Genomic DNA, 22765 nt, shown 5'->3' with positions numbered 1-22765 from the left:
TAGACCATGCTTTGTTTTATTTCATTTCATTTATTTCAATATAAACTTACAGTATAACAGCAAAAAGTTTACATGAGACTATTACATACTCGTATATGTTAGCTATATCTAAGACATTAATACATTGAACCACAAAATGAAAAAAACATTATAGGTACTCTTCTTCTTCCTCGCGTTGTCCCGGCATTTTGGCCACGGCTCATGGGAGCCTGGGGTCCGCTTGGCAACTAATCCCAGGAATTGGCGTAGGCACTAGTTTTTACGAAAGCGCCTGCCATCTGACCTTCCAACTCAGAGGGTAAACTAGGCCTTATTGAGATTAGTCCGGTTTCCTCACGATGTTTTCCTTCACCGAAAAGCGACTGGTAAATATCAAACGATATTTCGTACATAAGTTTCGAAAAACTCATTGGTACGAGCCGGGGTTTGAACCCGCGACCTCCGGATTGCAAGTCGCACGCTCTTACCGCTAGGCCAGCAGCGCTTGCGAAAAAAAAGCATTATAGGTACATTAAAATTAAATAATTATAGATAAATCTTATATAGTAGATTTATTGGTTTTTAACTGTACATTTTACAACGGGAGGTCTATTCATATAGTAATTTCTTGTAATCAAAAGGTCAACCGGACATGTCACCGTTGACAGCTGACAGATCATGCCTAGAACGGCAACAAAATGCTGCTGTAGCTGCAGAACTACACACGCCAAAAAGTACTATATGAATTAATAAGTCTCCTCAATAAATAGTGGCTTTTAATATTCAGTTAATACATAAACTCAACCATCATTCAACATTTTTTCTACTCCAGCACTTAAATGTGTCAATTAAATGACTGACAGTGATATCTAAAGCAATGTCATTTGAATGCTTTGTCTATAGGCTCATAAGATGACTGCTAGCAGTCATCTTATGAGTATAATACAACTGCTTTATTTTTTTTAAAGATACAAGTTCCGATCATCTTGATTGAAAGAGGTATGTTTTCATTTACAATAATAACTCTTTTTTTTTTAAATAATAACTCTTTTTTTTAAATAATAACTCATTTTTTTTAAATAATAACTCTTTTTTTTTAATAATAACTCTTTTTTTTTAATAATAACTTTTTTTTTTGCTGCAGCTGTCATAGAAAAAGTAATGTATGCAACAGCTCATAATTGGTTCTTAAAATTCTCGGGTCTTTTTTTACAAAACTCGACTACGTCTCGTTTTGTAACTTCGACCCTTGAATTTTAAGAACCCTTATTATATCACTGTTGCATAAACTACTATAGTAATTTACAGAACAATTGGCTTTTACATTTTCCTATAATTCATATTGATTCGATGATGAAAACATGAAACTTATATTAATTTTTCCATGTAACAAGGTATTTAATTTCCTACTAGTCAAATCATGCAGTTACTTTTTTAGAACTGTCAAAACATCGTGACGTCACGGTCAACTCGCCTACTTTTTATATTTCTATCCGATTTATTAAACAGAACTTGTGTTTAAAAATAACTCCTATCTGTATTTTAAATACAGTATAATCACTGAGTATAATAGCCTACTACCATTGTCAAACTAAAAGCGTAAATACACCAATAACTGTATTAGCACAGCCGTGGTTGCGGCCATTAAACACAAATATTCGGATTACACACTGGTTTATATGTTTTAGAACAACACCGAATGCTACGAGTGTTATCAATAAATATTAATTCATACAGGGCTGGTAGTAAATAAGCATGAAACCCTTCTAATGGTAGGGTAAAATACGTTTGAAACTCAAGGAGAATCATATTCCATTCCATTGGTGTATCCGGGTGATTTTGAATTACTTTCTAATGTCAATTCCGAAAATGGAAATATGGATTATTTCAGACGTGATTCGAAACTATTACGATAGTTAAGCGTAGTTAAGGATGTGACATTATTCTTGAGTCCAGTGTGTTACGAAAATTAACCATTCGGAATTATAATATACCTTACATTTCTTTATTGAGGAAGCTCCGTCAAAAAACTAATCTAGAGAGTTCATTTTATAGCCAGCGCTTTTGCGGGAGGAAATTCCTCTGAACCCAAAATTAATTTATTACAAGGGGGTTTACATATTACTAGGTAAATGAGTCTTGTGTATGGCGTAAATCATCGTTATTTGTCTTCTGATGGGTTTTCATTTAATTGCGGCCAATCCGTGGCACAGTTGTTAAATATTAAAATTCACAATAACGGAAGTACTTATTAGGTAGATAATTAAATAAAATACAAACGTGTATTATTTAATATTGTGCATAATGTGTCATAAATAAAACAATATATACATTAAAAGCTATTTATGTAAATTAGGCTTATTAATTAATTAATAATTAAATACCTAAGTCGTAGAGTAAACATAATTATCTAATATAATTCAGAATAACAGTTGTGAATTTTATTTAGTTACTCGTATGTCAACTACTCGCTAAGTATCTAATGTATTAATGTGGTCTAAAATTTTAAAACCTTCAATGCCGTGAACCAGTTTAATGTCCACATTTTTTTGACTCGAAGTTTCCATAGACATTTATTGGATCTTGATTTTTACCGGTATTTTCTTTCTTTTACCAAATGTTTATGTTTTTATTCAAAATGAATGGGTCAATTACGTATACACGTTTTATTGTTGTAATTCTATCTTATAATACAAAAGGTACCGTATTATTTATTCAGTTTACTGAAGGAATCTTTTATAGATAAGTCTTCTGTGTACTTCTAAGCATAAAGTCCATAGAAAATACTGGGGACCCATTTTACTCGCTATAATTTCAGATCTACATTAGCGTATATTATCAGAAAAGTATAGAGAGGACTCAACCCCATAGTACCGATTTCATACAGATTTTCTAGCAGTCAAAGAGTGTGACGTTTAGCGTCGCAGTTAGGGTTGGAAAGAGGTAGGAAGGAAATGAAAGTTGGATAGAGGTAGGAAGGAAATGAAAGTTGGAAAGAGGTAGGAAGGAAATGAAAGTTTAATTTAGAAAAGTTAATTAGTATTAGGTATTTAGAATTACAATAAGTTAGCTAGGGCCGTGAGTCCTTATAACTGAGCCGGCAAGAATGAAATAATGAAACAAGTCTTTAATAGGAGGCACTTTCCTGGGACTCTACTTCGCAAGCGGGCAGTTGTAGATGGCTCCGCTGAACAAAGCAGGCATCGCAGTCGCAGGTCCGGAATATTCTAAGAAGGCTCCGCACTGTGGTCCAGGATCCTCAGCTCGGAATGGAAACCTTCCAGATTGTGGAGCATGCGCATAGCGCAACCCGGGGTAGTGCAGGCTAGTGGGTTTCAGAGTCAACCCCAGACTTGATCCCTAGCAATATTGATCTTATTAGAATATGCACACAACGGTGACTGCGTCATCCGGCCCGCAAGGAAAGAAATATCAGGAAAGTTAACCTTTTAGCATTTCTTTAGTGTTCACGGATGAAGCAGTCAGAAAAGAACAGATTAGTTAACAGCATAAAAGAATACAACGTAAAATTATTCCCATAAGAAACTTAGATTAAAGATTCACAACACTTACCCGATCCGGGGAAATGTACACAGCATAATAAAAACTAACGGCAGTTTGCGATCTATTTTAAATCAAGGTTAGTATTAATTCTACATTAAATATCGAAGGTTATTAGCGAAAATATGTGAGCAATCAATGAATCTACACCATATTTTTCATGTGACAGATTCACAAGATTCCTGAAGGAAATTTTAAAATATAATGTTTTTTTTTGCAACCGGCCAGCACAAAGCGCCGAGCGCAAACGAGGTTTTATAGCAAACCGTTACATACCCCCCTTTTTAGGTTAGGATTTTTGCTAAGAAAATCCGCTGCTAAGTCTATTTTACTTAATAGAAATACAAGTTATCAATCAGGCTTCACACACAAAATACCTCTTCATACTTACAACACGCAGACAAACAAGCAATAAACACTACAGAAAAGTGTTTTTGCGGCCATACAGACTGAGTATTTTACTTAAGCTAGAATAAAATACTCTCATATAACTATTAATAGATGTTGATTAGTCTAACTCTAAACCTCAGTATTCAAGTTGTTCACGCTGTACTATTCTTTATCATAAAACTTTGTAGAAGTCTTACATCCTAATATAATAGGCAAACAGCTCATTAACCAGTAGGGGATAACGGCAAAATAATTTACGAACTTTGTAGAAGTTCATTAACCGGTAGGGGTTAATAAAAAATTAATTTGTACCTATTAAGTAATTAGAAAATTCAAAGAATATGATAGCGGTTTAGTTAGTAAGTACGAGTTTCATGAGGGTAGTTTTACAGAATTAGACTATAGACGTAGATAGACGTAGAGATAGCAACAAGGGAAGAAATGAATTTTAATACTTTAAGGATGACAACATAGTCTGAGACTTAGAAAGACTATCCTTGACACCATTTAGATCAATTGCAGGCTCTAAGTGAGATTCTAAAATATCCTCAGGTGGTATGTTTAATTTTACAATCTGGCTTCGGAGATCTTGTACTAAGCCAGCTGATCCACCTCTGAGAACGACCTCGTATTCAAGCTCAGCTTTTTGTAGAGACAAAAATTTAATAGGGTGAGACATGATTAAGTCACACGAATAGGGTAGGTGTTGTGATTACACAGTAGGTTGAAATACAGTTTTAGTTTCTTAGTATGTGGTTTTAAAACTCACTTAGTTAGTTAGTTAGTTAGTTAGAAGCTACATTAGTAAGGTAAAGGCTATGGAAATTACCATTTCCTTGACAATAATTAACAAAAATAGAAAACCACGTACCAAGGAACTGCTCTAATCAAACTTAAACTAAATATGACAGTACAAAAATGACTTAAAAATTAGAATGACAAATGAAGCTACCTACATCAGTGAAAACCAAAAAAAATGCTAAAGACCTGTTTCGGTAGTGCTCAGCTCAGTTAAACCTAGTATGGGGGCCAATGTGACGTTTAGCGTCGCAGTTCGGGTTGGAAAGAGGTAGGAAGGAAATGAAAGTTGGATAGAGGTAGGAAGGAAATGAAAGTTGGAAAGAGGTAGGAAGGAAATGAAAGTTTAATTTAGAAAAGTTAATTAGTATTAGGTATTTAGAATTACAATAAGTTAGCTAGGGCCGTGAGTCCTTATAACTGAGCCGGCAAGAATGAAATAATGAAACAAGTCTTTAATAGGAGGCACTTTCCTGGGACTCTACTTCGCAAGCGGGCAGTTGTAGATGGCTCCGCTGAACAAAGCAGGCATCGCAGTCGCAGGTCCGGAATATTCTAAGAAGGCCACTGTGGTCCAGGATCCTCAGCTCGGAATGGAAACCTTCCAGATTGTGGAGCATGCGCATAGCGCAACCCGGGGTAGTGCAGGCTAGTGGGTTTCAGAGTCAACCCCAGACTTGATCCCTAGCAATATTGGTCTTATTAGAATATGCACACAACGGTGACTGCGTCATCCGGCCCGCAAGGAAAGAAATATCAGGAAAGTTAACCTTTTAGCATTTCTTTAGTGTTCACGGATGAAGCAGTCAGAAAAGAACAGATTAGTTAACAGCATAAAAGAATACAACGTAAAATTATTCCCATAAGAAACTTAGATTAAAGATTCACAACACTTACCCGATCCGGGGAAATGTACACAGCATAATAAAAACTAACGGCAGTTTGCGATCTATTTTAAATGAAGGTTAGTATTAATTTTACATTAAATATCGAAGGTTATTAGCGAAAATATGTGAGCAATCAATGAATCTACACCATATTTTTCATGTGACAGATTCACAAGATTCCTGAAGGAAATTTTAAAATATAATGTTTTTTTTGCAACCGGCCAGCACAAAGCGCCGAGCGCAAACGAGGTTTTATAGCAAACCGTTACAAGAGTAGCGATAGATATGAAATTATTTTAAAATTCAGATTAACTACCTAATCGTTATTGAACGCACTTATTATAAGTGAAAATTTATTGAGATTGAAAACGCAATTAAACCTTAATTATCTTCCTCTGTTCTCACCTTTACGTTATAAATGAATTTGGAGTTCTGGAAATAATTTGGAATGTAATTTCCGGGAACATTGTGAGTTGACAAGGTTCCTTCACACAAAACTTTCTATGTTTGTTTTAATAATGGGTTTTCGATGTTACAACAGCCGGACTAGCCAAGGTGACAATCGCTATCGCTACGACAACGATACGCTTTGTGTCTCTCTATCACTCTTCTATATTAGTGCGACTGTGATAGCCGCGTTTCCATCGCTACGGTGCGTAAGCGATTGGCATGTTGGCTACGCGGCCCGTGCTACTATTATCACTACATAGTATAAAACAAAGTCGCTTCCCTATCTGTCTGTCTGTATGCTTAGATCTTTAAAACTAAGCAACGGATTTTTTTAATAGATAGAGTGATTCAAGAGGAAGGTTTATGTATAATTTGTTAACCCTTGCGAAGCCGGGGCGGGTCGCTAAATGAAAATAAAACGGAGATTCAATCAAAAGTGAATATTACTTATCTTCGATCAGAAAATTTGCTAGACATTGTCTAATACCAGATCAGCAACACAGAAGTATTTATCAAAATAATAAAGTCTCTCGCCTCTTTTTAGCGTTCCGTATCAACATGGCAAAAACGGATTATTTATAGTTCTGCCATGTCCAAGTCTGTCTGTACCTTTAAATGATAATTTAAAAGTTATTTTATTGTTTCATCAAATTTTATTATAAATTGAAAGAATTACGAAACGAACTAGTTATGCAAAAAAATATTACGTATGATTCAATGGCCTTAAAAACACGGCGACCTTTTTGCAATATTCCATCATTGCAATATTCTATCAAGCTTGTTACTACAAAATGTAGATAAGGCTATTATTAACAGTAATATTTCATTCAGTTTTGATAGCATATATCTTCAAATCTTGCGTGCTACTGTTAAAGACGATGTTGCAGAGTTTACCAAACTTTTTGTACGGAATTGTGTAAAGACACTCGTAGCTGGCTTTTTCAGCAGCTAGTTGACCGTGTTCACTGGTGAAGATGCCGCCAGTTGCTCGAAATCCCAGGCTCTTCGATAGTGCGATTCTAAAAAAAAAAACAACATTCATAGGAATATTAGGAAAGGAAAGTCACCTACATTTTTTCAACCGTTTTTTTTAACTTTATGGTTTGCGAGGAAAACCACTTTGTAAAAATGATATTGAATAAGATTTCATGTCGAGAAATTTTGAAATTTAGATTAAAAATTATCCATACTGTGAAACATTAGTTTTGAATGCTTTAGATAATTATTGAACTTCGATTTCTTACGTACATAGTTGCTCTTAAGATACTCAATATTTAGAGTTCATATTTTGTTATAATTCAGTACTTCGAGACTTATTTATTAAGAAATCAAAAACATTTCTAAAAGGTGGCGAACAAGAATTAATTCAGAGTAAACGTAGCATACATCAGTAAACGTCAATATTGGATATCTTACGCAATTCAGTAATTCAAATTTTATGCATTCAAACGGCTTCGCCAAAACCAATAGTAATTGAGAATAGTTGAAAGCGAAGTTTGGTACCGGTGCCAAGTTGAATCCAATTGCAATTGCACTGTGCAAGTATTAAGCGGAAACCCAGCAAGTTAACAATAATTGAAGCCTGTCATCATTTGGTTAGCTCCTTTCTATTCTACTGTAGTGCGTTCCTTTTGTAGTGTCAACATTAGTTTGAACAGAAAATTGTAAGGCTTCTACAGACTTAATTTTTACGTTTTCAACATCTTCTTCTGCACGTGCCCTCTCCGTCCAGGAGGTCGGCGACCATAATGTCTATATGTCTCTCTATGTTCAGTCATGCGAATTAGTCTATCTATGCTCTTCACTTTTAACCAGTCTCTTATGTTTTCAACACATATACTTAATAAATTTATTTATTCAATAAACATACAAACAATATTATAAACTAAACTTAAATATAAACTAAACATGTATATATAAGCACCCGGGCTGCTTTTGATTAATAAGCATTTGCACTTGTTTATAATTTAATCAATTACAAAATATATGCAGCTATATTGTACAAATATTTATATTTAAATTCCAAAAAAAAAGTAAGTATGTTGTTCAGCAGGTATGAATATACTTAAATTTTACTTTTATTCTATTATTCCAAAAGTTATTGTTTGAAACTTTGTAGCAGTTTTGTAACTTTTCGTATCTTCAAAGATTTATTGTAGTAGGTATAGAGATACCAAATTTTAATAAGATATACTTAGTTACTGTAGGTACTTAACCATACTATGTTGATGTCAATTGTAACTTGTACGTAAATGTTACGATGTGCAATCACATGCACCAAGTTCTGCACCGTAACGTAAAACATGTTCTAACTTAGTTGCACAGTGATACGAGTGTAATAATGCAAGCTTGTTTACTAAAATGTAGTTTGCAAGTTACGAGTACAACCAAAATATGAATAAAATGACTAACCTTTAACAAAAAAATTGGAACTTTAAAAACAAATTTTATAAAACCCTATTGACAAACTACATTAGGTAATTGTAATACTTATCAATAAACAATAATTATTAGTAATAATAATTGTAAAGAATAAGTATAAAGAATTATTAAATTTAAAATCAACAACTTCAAACATAATAAGTTATGTACCTAAATAGGACCAAGAGTCATCGAATACCATATTGAACTTGTACTACTTAGTGAGTAACATTCCGAACCATAAGCTATATTTGACTCTTGATTACCTTTTGCAATTGTATATCAATCGAACTAACATTTTCAATGCAACAAATGAACCTAACATAATTATAATCTGTCAATACTCACCATATTGAATACAGAAATGAAATGAAATGAATGAATGAATGAAATGAAATGAAAATGCTTTATTGCCACAAAAAAAGTACAAAATATAAACTAACTAACTTAAACTAACTATTCTAATAATATTAAGTATAAGTTATAATTATTTCTAAATGATGTGGCAGACGGTTTTGGCGTCAGCATGATGCTGAAAATGCCCACCCACATGGGTGACAGGTAGCGTGAGCTTGTTTCATGAATAGATTTCCGCGCTAACGGATTCCGGTATAACACGATGTGATTAAGACTTACCTCGCCGTGAGTAATTCGGTGGCGATGCCCAATCTCCTGTACTCCGGGGCTACGGAGAGGCCGACACCCATTAAGTATTCACCAACTCCGTATTTATCATAAATTACGGGCACTTTCATCGCCTCTGCGAACATGCGTAGGGATAATAGGCCGGCTTCGGTTTTTGGCTGTGGAAGGAAATTTATTAATATTGAAATTGAAATCATTTATTTCAGACGTTACATCCATAATTTGTTAGTACAATGTGGCTTAATAAATAAGTTAGTAAGAAATACAAATAAAATAAAATAAATTAAACAATTTTAAACATTTTATTGGATTGCACATGCATGCATGCACGATATATTATGTAACTCGTGTTGTTAATCAGTACACACTAGCAAGCCCGGGTAAATTACTAAATTATATGTGTACGAATTGTTGAATGTAGTAATGTTTAGTTTTCCCACAGCCCCTTATATGTATATGTAATGTAGGTAGATAATTACACTTTAAGAAACGTATGACAGCGCGGGTAGAAATAAGGTCATTCTTGCAATATATGAAGATTCCTAACGGCTGTGTTTTCTTGTGCTCCTGCAAATATAATTATCCCGAGGGATTTACTGGGGACTTTACAGTGGCGACGAGTCAATTGAATAAGTGATCTCTCGAGCTCTCGACGGACAATAAAATTAACAGCGGAGTTCAATATGTCGATCGGAAAGTTAAGTGTGTTCGACGTTAAGTGCGGGGTGTGGTCGTCGTACGTGGATCGGCTCAAAATGTACATAAAGGTTAATAAAGTGGCGGACGATATGAAGTTACCAGTGCTTATCGCGTCTATGGGGGACGAAGCATATGAACTATTAGTGAATTTGGCCAGCCCGAAAGAACCTGAAAAGTTAACATTTGACGAGGCGGTAAAGTGCATGAGTGATCACTTACAGCCGGCGCCATCGGCGTTGGCAGAGCGGTTCCGGTTTAGACAAAGGAGACAGAGCGCGGATGAAACTATAGCCGGTTATGTAGCGGAATTAAAAAAATTGTCAAGATATTGCAAGTTCGAAGATAAACTGGATGACAACATGCGGGATCAGTTCGTATGTGGAATAAGGAGTGACATTATTCGCCAGCGGCTATTTGCGGAGAGTGACGGCGTGACCTATGCGCGAGCGGTGAAGGTCGCGACCGCCCTCGAGGCGGCGGAGCGGGACTCGGCCGCGGTGGAGGCGAAGGGGTCACGGGGGTCGGAGGTCAGCGGGAGCGGGAGCGGCGGCGGCGGGGAGGCGGCCGCGGTGCATGCGCTCGCGCCGGCCGGCGGGAGCGGCCTACGCAAGCGGGGAGGTGGCGGAGCGGGCCCGGCATGGGCCAGCCAGCAGCGGGCGGGATTCGGGAGGGCCAACCGGCCCGGCGGGGGCCCTACAGTCGGCCCGCAACAGCGCTATTCGTCTTGTGGGGCCTGTGGCGCTCAAAACCATACCTACGGGAGCTGTCGCTATAAGAACTTTGTATGCAGCAAGTGCCAGCACACGGGGCATTTACGCCGGGTTTGCCCAGAGTGGGCAAGGGCGGAGAGAAGTGGCCTGCATTTCGGAAATGTGCAACAGATGGAGGACGCAGAGATCAGCGGGAATGAGTATGACATCGAGCAAGAATTAAACCATCTGTGCTTGAACGACTATAAACCAGTAAGTGTCTCTGTGTATATAGATAATAAACTGGTTACTATGGAGATTGATACGGGAACCGCTATTGCCTGTATAAGTAAAAATATGTATGAGGACCTCTTTAATTATTGTAAGTTAGAATCGGGTAATACTGTTTTCACATTTATCAATAATTATAAATTTAAACCATTCGGCATGATTAGACCTATAGTCAGATACGGAAATATAACGAAAGTTTTGCAATTGTTTGTAATAGATTCCGGTACGACTTCGTTAATAGGGAGGCAATGGTTGGCCGAATTAGGTATTAAGGTTCCGGATATACCAATTCCTAAAGTTAGCTGTAACTTTGTAACGGGAAAAGAGGAATTAAAGCATGTAAATGACAAGATTGTGAATTTGCTCGACAGATATAAGGAGCTGTTCAGTGGCGGTCTGGGTCGGTACACGGGCGGCAGGGCGACGCTGGCGGTGCGCGAGGGGGCGGCGCCGGTGTTCCGCCGCGCGCGGCCGCTGCCGTACGCGCTGTGCGCGCGGGTGGACGCCGAGCTGAACGCCATGCTGCGCGCGGGCGTCATCGAGCCCGTGGATCACTCCGACTGGGCCTCGCCACTGGTACCTATTCCTAAGCCTGATGGCACTCTTAGATTATGTGCGGACTATAAATCTACTTTGAACCCCGTCTTACTGATCGATCGTTATCCTTTGCCTAAAATTGACGATGTGTTAGTAGGTTTAAACGGTAATAAATATTTTAGTAAGATTGACTTATCGCAAGCATACAACCAGGTGGAGCTAGACGAGTCTAAGATGTACACCGTAATAAATACTCATCGAGGCCTCTTCAGGTATAATCGTTTAGTTTATGGACTGGCATCAAGTGTAGGTATTTTCCAAAGAATAATGACAGGTTTATTAAAGGGCATTCCAAACGTTCAGGTATTTTTGGACGACGTGATAATAGGGGGTAAGACAGAGGCGGAGCATATTCACTCTCTCGAATTGGTTCTACAACGTTTGTTAGACAACGGGTTAAAGTTAAAGAAAAGTAAATGCGTTTTCTTAACTCAAGAGGTTACTTATCTGGGGTACGTGGTCTCCAAAGACGGGATAAGGGCAGATAAGTCAAAAATAAATTCTATTCTGAAAATGGCTGCTCCACAAAATGTGACCGAGTTACGCTCTTTCCTAGGGATGGTCAATTTCTTTGCGAAGTTCATCAAAAATATTAGTTTCATATTAGCACCATTGTATAACTTACTACGGAAAAATGTAATCTGGAACTGGGACGGGGAGTGTGAGTGGTCTTTCCAGGAAGTAAAGAAATTGCTGACGAGCGCGGAGGTACTGGCCCATTACGATCCAGACCTCCCGCTGGTGCTCACTTGTGACGGGAGCCCTAGGGGCGTCGGGGCAGTACTTTCACAAACCGACGATAGGGGGCGCGAGCGTGCAGTTGCGTTTGCGTCGAGGTCACTTAGTGATGCGGAAAAAAATTATTCGCAGATTCATCGCGAAGGGTTAGCAATAATATTCGCGTTAAAGAAATTTCATCAATATTTGTACGGTCGCAAATTTTTATTACGCACCGATCATAAACCTTTGGTTTCGATATTTGGCCAACATAAAGACATTCCTCAAATGACGGCTAGTAGGATACAGAGGTGGGCCGTTATTTTGTCCGCGTACGATTACGAGATAGAATACGTCAAAACTACAGATAATTGCGCGGACGGCTTGTCGCGGTTGCCGGAGGCGGGGCGGTCGGAGGAGGCTACTATTCCGGAGCAGACATATTTACATTTTGCTCAAGAGGCTTTACTGCTAGATTACAATGTAGTAAAATTAAAAACCGCTAAGGACGCCATGCTTAGTAGGGTTTTATCGTACGTTAGGGACGGTTGGCCGCCAGAATGCGACATAGAAAACTTAAGGCCATATTTCAATAGGAAACAAGAGCTTTACGAAGAGCTGGGCTGCCTAATGTGGGGTCATAGAGTAGTGATACCGGAGAGCTGTAGGGCTAGGGTATTAGAAATAATTCACGAACCCCATATGGGTATCGTGAAATCTAAAGCGATGGCCCGTAGTTACGTTTGGTGGCCCGGGGTAGACGAGGCCGTGGAGGCGGCGTGCCGGGCGTGCGCGGTGTGCGCGGCGCACGCGGACCAGCCGCCGCGCCACGCGCCGAGCGCCTGGCCCTGGCCCGCAAGGCCCTGGGCGAGGCTGCATTTAGATTACCTGGGACCTGTTAACGGTAAAATGTATCTCGTCGTGCTAGACGCCATGTCGAAATGGATTGAGGTATTTCAAGTGCCCAGTACGGCCGCTAGCTTTACAATAAATATACTTACTGAGTTGTGGAGTAGGTACGGGTTGCCTAAACAGTTAGTCACAGACAATGGCCCACCGTTTACCAGTAAGGAATTTAAAGAACATACTAGTCGTAACTTTATTGAGCACATATTCACAGCCCCCTACCATCCCGCATCCAATGGGGCCTGTGAGAATGCGGTCAAAACTATGAAGCGAGTGATAAAGAAAGCTATATCGGAACAAAAACCTGTTTTAGAATCTCTAAATACTTATTTGTTGCATTACCGTAACACAGAACATTCCTCGACGGGAGAAACTCCTTCTATGCTACTAATGAATCGTAGGCTTCGCACTAGATTAGACGCTTTAAAGCCAGATAGGGGAGCTAAGGTTTTAGCCGCACAGAAAAAGCAAACGGAGGCGGCGGGAGGGACGCAACGGAGGGTGCAGGCGGGAGACACCGTGTGGTACAGGCAATACTTACAAGGTGAGAAGTGGGTTCCGGGTACGGTTTCAAAGGAATTAGGGAGGACTAATTATAAGGTTATTGATAAGGATGGTAAGGAAGTGCACAGGCATATCGATCAGTTGAGACGGAGGACGAGTAGGTTAAGTTCGCTTGTAGGGCCAAAGGAAGATTCGGTTCAAACTACACAGGAACCAGTGGTGAGGTCCGAAGAGTTGGTTGAGGGCGTAGGTAATGGCGAGCTCGAAGAGGAGGGAGAAGATGAGACATGGCATGATGCCGACCGCGAAGATTCTCAGCCGAGCCCTGCTAAGGCACTCGCATCGCCGCCCAACGCACCTGTACCGCCCCAGACTCGCCCTGAGCGTCATGTGAGACAATGTCGTGTAGACAATCCTCCTAAATATAAATACTAGGTTTAAGGTTAGCTTAGGTTTTAAATAATAAGTACTTCGGTTGGGGTTGTTATTGTAATTAAGCGTGGAGGGATGTAATGTAGGTAGATAATTACACTTTAAGAAACGTATGACAGCGCGGGTAGAAATAAGGTCATTCTTGCAATATATGAAGATTCCTAACGGCTGTGTTTTCTTGTGCTCCTGCAAATATAATTATCCCGAGGGATTTACTGGGGACTTTACAAATTAAAATAAATTTGTAAATTTGGTTTCGGAATAAATGAGTATTAAGTTGTTAAGTAATGTAGGAAGTCCAGTGCAGTGTAGTCAGTGAACACGTCAAGAATATTATTAAAGTGACACAAAATGAGAATTTATCTTAAAGTATTTGAATGATAGCTTGACTATCAACACATTCACTGCCAGCGCGAGCTATGCGCTCCGAACGTAGCCGTTAACACGGGAAAACCGTATGTAGTGAAAAGCGCCCACGAACAGAGAACCTGCCTAGCGGGTGGCTGGCAGTGACTGTGTTAAATAAATATTTGAACTTTACAATAACATTTTCAATTTTATTATTGCAAAGTGAGTTCTTAGCACGCCGTCTTATTAATCTTTTTTTAAAGTTCCTATATCAAACTTAAAAAAAAATGATAAACTGATGGCATGTAATATAGATAATACTGTACTTAAGTCCCTAAGGGCTTAAACTAGGTCGGCCTCGAATAGAAATGGAAGAATAAACGGGAGCGGTTCCAGAGTTAGGGCGGAACGGCGATCGGCGTAAAGCTCAGATGAAATGGGGTAGCGAGATGAAATGGACTCGGGCTTATTCTGTTATTCTCTTTAGTAAAATATTTATTGAAAGTTTGGCAAGCCACGAAATGAAGCTCATAATAACGCAATGATGTTTGGCATTTGGGCCTAATTTACATTGTTTGTACACCGTACAACCGTTTGTGTTTTTTAATAATGTCAGAGGAATTAATTGATACGCTCGGTGCTAAAAGCTTTTAGGCCGATCATCATACAAGCTGATTTTAGAATTTTAAATTGAATGCAAATTAGCCGATTTGTAGTCGCTTGCTTTACGTTCCTTAAATGATGGTAATGTTCACCTACCAAAAAAGTATTTTTAAATTTGCCATCAAATATACCCTTTGAAGTGTCCAGTGCTCTCATGAAAACCTGAAAAAGTCTATGTATATTGTCAAATCATTTTGATTATCACTTCAATGCAGCAGCACAGCAAAGAAAAAGTTACTGAACTAGTAGGTTAAACATATTATGGTATGGTAATTAGGTATGCCTAATTTTCACGATTAAATTTAATACTATTTACATTATTTACATCGAGTTTTACAGATAAATACCTACTACTATCAAAGGCTTGGAAATGTAACTTTATAACACCTCTATGTAAAACCCTTTTTATGTGCAAATAAATGATTATCAATATCAATATCAATAATCATTTATTTCAAATAACAAAGATTCATAATACATGGTTAGTAACATAATAAATATCTAACTTATTGTCTACGTTAGTATTCTTATATCTAAGGTATTTGTACATTAATAACTAAATACATACTCCATTGCAACAGTGCGCACATCACTCGACTACTTGAGCATAGTTAGTAATGTGCAAACTGCAGCAATGCCGTATAAAAGGACAATCAATCCTATCCGCTATCATGGCCAGGATGCTGTTGCGGCTATCCCGCACCCTCCGCACCAGGGACGCGCACTTCTTTCTAATTGTTGCATAAAAGCAGTCAACTCTCGCCTCCGCAAACATCCCTGATGCGCTGCAGAAGCGGGGCAGCCGCATCAGCACCCTGAACGCATTATTAGATTGTACGCGTAGGGCCGAGTACGTTTTTCGAGTGTAGTTTACCCACAGGCTGCTCATTATGATTATGAAAGTGTAACTTGAAATTAATAATAGAACTTGAGTGCAAATAAAAATAAGAACTGTACAAAAAAATAATCACCGGATTATGGTCCACAAACTCTCCCTTGACCTGAGGCAGGCAAAGATTCGCACCAACTAAAGTATGTCCAGATCCATCTCCGTCAGCCAGAAAGCAGGCAAGCGACATCTTCTGCCTAATGATCGATGTCAGCAGCACACGGTATTCCTGCACGGCATCGTGGTCCCTCGCCGTACCTATACAAAGGTAGACTATTAATCATCCTCGACCCACATTAAATTCGACTCGATTAATAACCCATACAAATCAATTGGAAAATTTCCAATCTTAATCGGTCCCGACGTTTGAAATGGGCTTGTTATTTGACGTCTGTTTTCCGGGATTTTTTTAGACTAAGTAATTTTGCTAAATGGAGTTTGACCGTTATTATTTCTTCGAAGGCAGAATACTAATTTAATAAAATAAATTTATTAAAAGCAGATTATTAATCCAATTTGAAATATTACAAAAAATAGGACTTGCCAGAAAAATAAGTCATTATACTTGAGTTGAAAATTGTATTAAGTAAAACAATGAAAAAAAAATATAATTAAATGAAATATAATTGAATGAAATAAATTTTTATTTTTAAGTAAATATATTTAATACAAAAATGACGTTGATAGGTAGTTACGGAATAAAATCGAATCATCTTTCTGTGTTTTATTGACAAATTAACTAACAAGGCGAGTTTAAGCTAACGATCTATATTGTTATTTTGTCAAGATCCATGGTTTGTGTAAGTTAAAATGAAAATTTAAAATCGGTAAAATTGAGTTTCTTATAATATGGGAAATCAGAGGGTAACTAGAGATATTTAAACATTTGCTAATGCTACGAACCCCATCCGATATATCTGTGTAAGTTAAAAATTAAGAGTTGTTAAACAAATTTACCTCAAACTATATGTAATAGGTGATGTAATATAATCAACGATATGTGATTGAGGGCCGGTTTGTTTAACATAAATTTCTGTTCAAAATTTACATTTGATTACGCGGGAAGTGTACAATAAAGTTATAATTTCGGAAGGTATCCGAGGACGCGCAGAAGGGTAATGGCAGCACATTAGGGCGAACCCCAGCCTCGGGATAATAGGGCGGTGGGCGGCGGTCGGCACTGAACATAGACTACGCCGTACAGACTGCGCAAAATTGATGACCTTGACCCCCGCGATACAGGCCTTGCCTAGTGCGGAGTCATAGACTAGGAATCCTCTAGACGGAGTTTAGAGCAATTATTTCATGAAACCGATGCTGCCAAAAATACTGAGGTGCGGGGGACGATGTGAGCGAATCCCGTGCCGTGATTGGTCCGTTCAAAGACACGGACCAATCACGGCACGATTCTGACACTTTGACTCGAAGATGGAGTAAAACTACCGTATATTTGTGGCAGAGGGGGTAGCGTTACTATGTTCAGTCTAGAGGATGTCTTGTCTGTGTGCGGAGTGCAATGTGCCTGTTAAACTTTTATTGTTAAAGGTAGATATTGTTATAACGCGTTTATCAATATTTCCTGTCATAATACATAAAATTTAATATGCGTTTGTAAATAACTGCACTGCGAGACAAACCCCTCATTTTAATAGTAGTAGTAAATTCTGTGTTTTTTTGTTCAAAAATACAAAATACAAAGTAAAATATCAGTTATCTTTGAGTAGATGAGAGAAGAAAGTGAGATGAAGGTGAGGGAGGGGCATTATACAATTTAAAAGCTACAGTAATTACAGTAAGTATATTTTTACGTTTTTCATATCGGTCCCATGGGAAACCCTGTTGAGTATTGACCATCTTAAGTAATACATTTTTGATATTGTGATTACAATAATTCGGGACCAGAATGACATATAATCCATCTACTAGTAAAGTGATCTGTGCCAGTGAATAAGGCTAATGACTTATTTTCTTGCGTGAGAAAATGTTCGCCGCCATAAGAAGGGATTCTGTTAATTGCAAAAAGTGTTGAGCCCGCAGCCGCCGAAAGTACTAGGTTAATTAACATTAAGTCTTTTATTAACTGCCATTCTATTATCTCGTTTATTGTTTTTGTATATTTTATACGCCTAGGTACATACAGTTGTGTAATAGCAGTCAATAGGAAAATGAAAATTAGGGGAAAACTATAACTTTAGATCAATTATATTGGATATTTTAGTATAATTCTTTTGCATTACTTGACATTGTTTCAAAATTAGCTGTAGCCTTTACTTAAATAATATTGGAAGTAAAAAAAAATATCATGAAAATCGGCTTTTATATTACCTCGCGGAAATTCTTATAAAAACGTAACAACCTACGAAAAAAATACAATTGTGTAATATTATTGTAACTTAGTATTTTGCCTATTATTTCCAATCAAAGCCTTACATCTAAACCTATGTCACCCAGAAAAAAAAATAAACTTTTCTATAAGACGATCTTTTTTGACTTCCAATATTATTTAAATAAAGGTTACAGTTAATTTTGAAACAATGTCAAGTAATGCATAAGAATTATAAAAAAGATCCCATATAATTGATCTAAAGTTATAGTTCCCCTAATTTTCATTTTACTATTGACTGCTTGTTTAAGTAGATTCAAAAAGTCTATGACAATCTTCATCACTGCTATTATATTGCACACAACTGTATGCACAGTAGTGGGATGTATATAGTTTGAAAAGGAAGAGGAATGTTGTATTTTTCTCGCGTTAATGTGGTGTAAAATAGTATTTTATGCAACCGTTGTTTAAGAGAGGTCAAAAAAGGCGAGTGGCGTGAGTAACAATTTGAGGCGAAGCCGAAAATTGTTAATAAAGACGCCACGAGTATTTTTTGACTCAGTTAAACAACGTTGCATACAATACTTTTCTACGACCAAGCACTTACTTTGAAATAAAATTGTAAATTTAACAAATATTTTTAATTCATGAAGTAGCAAAAATGGAGGGTACTGGAGGTAATGAAATTAAAAAAAAAAACATGTCTATGGTTCACTTATTTGTCACAGATGACATTTAAAATAAGGTTGGTAACACTGTATTTCATTCAATATTTTTTAAGTGGACATTACACGAAGTATCGTAAAATCGCCAAAAAGATACTGCGTGTATGCACAAATTCTTTTTTGGGGAATAGACTAAAGACTTGTCATGACAACTATAAAGTAGGGTTTTAAAGGTGTGTGCACGACCCTTTAAATGACAAATAAAAGTACGGGAGTAGAAAAATTTTTTTGCATGCTCAACAATCAATACTAACTAGCACGAGGAGTTAAATAACAAATTTGTCTTCCTGTAAAACAAATAAATATGTTTCATTAACAGTGAGATAGCTACATATAATTATTCTTTTTATTACTGTGTTATTCAAAATGTAAATCATGTTAGGAATATAAATGAGAGTGATGGGAAAAAAGGATAGCTCTTAATTGGGAAAACTCTGATTGGCGTCAGAGCAAACATCCAAAAAGTTACCTGTAACGATTAAGGTGTTACAAAGCTTAGAAACGTTAATTTGTCGGCCGGAGTTCGGGAAATTATAATTGAAAAAGCGGCCAAGTGCGAGTCGGACTCGCCCATGAAGGGTTCCGTATTTAGGCGATTTATGACGTATAAAAAAAAAACTACTTACTAGATCTCGTTCAAACCAATTTTCGGTGGAAGTTTACATGGTAATGTACATCATATATTTTTTTTAGTTTTATCATTCTCTTATTTTAGAAGTTACAGGGGGGGGGGGGACACACACACATTTTACCACTTTGGAAGTGTCTCTCGCGCAAACTATTCAGTTTAGAAAAAAATTATATTAGAAACCTCAATATCATTTTTGAAGACCTATCCATAGATACCCCACACGTATGGGTTTGATGAAAAAAACATTTTTGAGTTTCAGTTCGAAGTATGGGGAACCCCAAAAATTTATTGTTTTTTTTCTATTTTTGTGTGAAAATCTTAATGCGGTTCACAGAATACATCTACTTACCAAGTTTCAACAGTATAGTTCTTATAGTTTCGGAGAAAAGTGGCTGTGACATACGGACGGACAGACAGACGGACAGACGGACAGACAGACAGACAGACATGACGAATCTATAAGGGTTCCGTTTTTTGCCATTTGGCTACGGAACCCTAAAAAGAGTTGTGATATTTTTCCTGACTTTGCTCACCAATCGGGTCTCCCCACTCTAAAAACTATCTATTTCAATTTTCATAATAATCGATTAACGTTTAAAGGTTGCACAAATTGAAAATGTGGAGGGAGAACCCCATACATTGCGTGAAAATTAACAATTTTTTTTAATAACAAAATATAATGAACTGAGGCTAAAATCTAATGAAAAAACTGCATTTTGCGTCTAAACCACGATAAAACCACTTTTCCTTTGGAAACAGGTGGAAAAACTGAAAAATCTTAATTAGAACATTTATCGAGTAACCAAAATCCATGTTAACTACTAATTTTAAAATTGATTTATATGTAGAAGGTTCAGTATCACACTACTCACCGCTTTGATGGTAGCCGCTTAAACCATTTTCTACCCTTCGATGTAGAGTCGTTGGTTATTTGAGAAAACTTTGTTGATGTTGTGCAACCTCTAAATATTCACCGATTTTTTTTTGGTATATAATATTTTTTAATCAGGAAGAACCAGAATTCGAGCAAAGTCAGATGAAAATCGAAAATTCGGAAAAATTAAACACCCTAACAAGCAACAATATAACGTGTGAGTTTTTAACAAACATATTGTGTACATGAACCTAAGCGCTGGTGGCCTAGCGGTAAGAGCGTGCGACTTGCAATCCGGAGGTCGCGGGTTCGAACCCCGGTACGAACCAATGAGTTTTTCGGAACTTATGTACGAAATATCATTTGATATTTTACCAGTCGCTTTTCGGTGAAGGAAAACATCGTGAGGAAACCGGACTAATCCCAATACGGGCCTAGTTTCTCTGGGTTGGAAGGTCAGATGGCAGTCGCTTTCGTAAAAACTAGTGCCCACGCCAATTATTGGGATTAGTTGCCAAGCGGACCCCAGGCTCTCATGAGCCGTGGCAAAAATGCCGGGACAACGCGAGGAAGATGAAGATGATGATTGTGTACATGAACCTCGTAAATTATTACACTTGATGAGTACCGGCGATTTGTGAAAAATTCACTACTAAATTCTGTAAAAAAAAGGCAGCCATATCCATTGCTCTCGATTAAGAATACAATAAAAAACACTTGCTTTTAAGTATTCTTATTAATGAACTACAAGTATTAATGGTCTCTAATGGCTGTATATATTAAAGGGAAATTATTTACCAAATAAAAGCTGTAAATTGTAGCGAGAGACGGCACAGGCGGTATGACCTGGGGGCCTACCGAAAAACCAAAATTCGCTAATTACGGGATCTTTCTCTTTTACTGTCCTTAAGACGTAATTAAAGTGACAGAGAAAATTTCCCGCAATTGACGAAGTACGATTTTCGCGGTTATAGCCCAGCTTACCTACCTACAGGGCGCGGAACCGCTGTTACTCTCGTTATGAGTGAGGGTAGCAATTTCTTGAATTTCACAAGTATATAATAATTATTAACGTAATTTTATATAATTCTACAATGCAATTGTTACTAGCGTACCAATATTAACGAGATAAAAAAACCGGCCAAGTGCGAGTCGGACTCGCGCACGGAGGGTTCCGCGCCATCAACAAAAAATAGAGCAAAACAAGCAAAAAAACGGTCACCCATCCAAGTACTGACCCCCGCCCGACGTTGCTTAAATTCGGTCAAAAATCACGTTTGTTGTATGGGAGCCCCACTTCAATCTTTATTTTATTCTGTTTTTAGTATTTGTTGTTATAGCGGCAACAGAAATACATCATCTGTGAAAATTTTAACTGTCTAGCTATCACGGTTCGTGAGATACAGCCTGGTGACAGACGGACGGACGGATGGACGGACGGACGAACAGCGGAGTCTTAGTAATAGGGTCCCGTTTTTATCCTTTGGGTACGGAACCCTAAAAATTAACAATCCAATGGAGACTATTGTTTTTCATTTTAAGTAAGTAAGTATTTATAATACCTAATTACAATTTGCATATTAGTGATATGTTCGAGCATGTCGAGCTCAAAATGCAGCAGATATAACAAATATTTAAACATTCAAAAGCCGAGTAACGAGCACTACCGCTTTGTATTAACTTAAATTAGATAAATGGTAGTTTTAATGCAGTTGAAGTTCGCGTTAGGTACAAAGCGAAATTAAATTTACTAGAAGTTAAATTGCGATGGTATAGCAAAATAAATAACATGTTTGGCAAAATGCACACGTCGTGTCATGAAAATGTGACTATACAACCAGTGAATTTCTCTAATGCACTATTCATAACTCACCCGCCGTGCTCCACCAAACATCTTCCTTAATATAATTTCCCAACATGAACTCGACTGCGGTGCCCCACATAGCTTCAGATACATCCTCTACTACGAATTTCATCGTACCACCGTCAACTGTTCGCTCGAAACGGTCCCATACCTTAGGATATTCCCGGGAAGACATTGGCTTAAATTGTAAAATGAAGAAACGCTTTTGAAGCTTTAAATTTAAAACGACCTCTGAGACACTGAGTGCACGGAACGGGACTGGATTGTATTCTGTATGAGCTCGGTTTGTGCTACTTGCGGTTTATAAGTTGCGGTGTATAACTAGATTTGTTGTTATAAGATGGTTTTCACAAACAGGATGGTTTACACTTGCTCATAATATTTTTTAAATCCCATTGGACAAAACTAGTAGACACAGACGATTTAATGCTTATTAACTAAGAATTAAGTGATAAGCTAAGATTAACATTTTCGTAAAGAGC

The 22765-nt window shown here is 37.6% G+C and overlaps 2 protein-coding genes across 3 annotated transcripts in view; one reads left to right on the top strand and one right to left on the bottom strand.

Moving 5' to 3' along the window:
- LOC134650177 (uncharacterized) overlaps positions 1 to 22765 on the top strand; it is a 77816-nt gene that overhangs the window by 5277 nt on the left and 49774 nt on the right. The gene's annotated exons all lie outside the window — the stretch shown is intronic.
- On the bottom strand, positions 6879 to 22574 carry LOC134650272 (uncharacterized). Its single transcript, XM_063505231.1, has 4 exons — positions 22293 to 22574; positions 15949 to 16124; positions 9123 to 9289; positions 6879 to 7084 (listed from the first exon to the last, which is right to left on the bottom strand). The coding sequence occupies exons 1-4, from the start codon at positions 22456 to 22458 to the stop codon at positions 6889 to 6891; spliced, it is 705 nt and encodes a 234-aa protein (XP_063361301.1). The 5' UTR covers positions 22459 to 22574; the 3' UTR covers positions 6879 to 6888.

The sequence above is a fragment of the Cydia amplana genome, chromosome 8 (assembly GCF_948474715.1).
Source record: "Cydia amplana chromosome 8, ilCydAmpl1.1, whole genome shotgun sequence".
Lineage (NCBI taxonomy): Eukaryota > Metazoa > Arthropoda > Insecta > Lepidoptera > Tortricidae > Cydia > Cydia amplana.
Note: the sequence above shows the minus strand (reverse complement) of the source record. Positions and strands in the feature narration are given on the sequence as shown.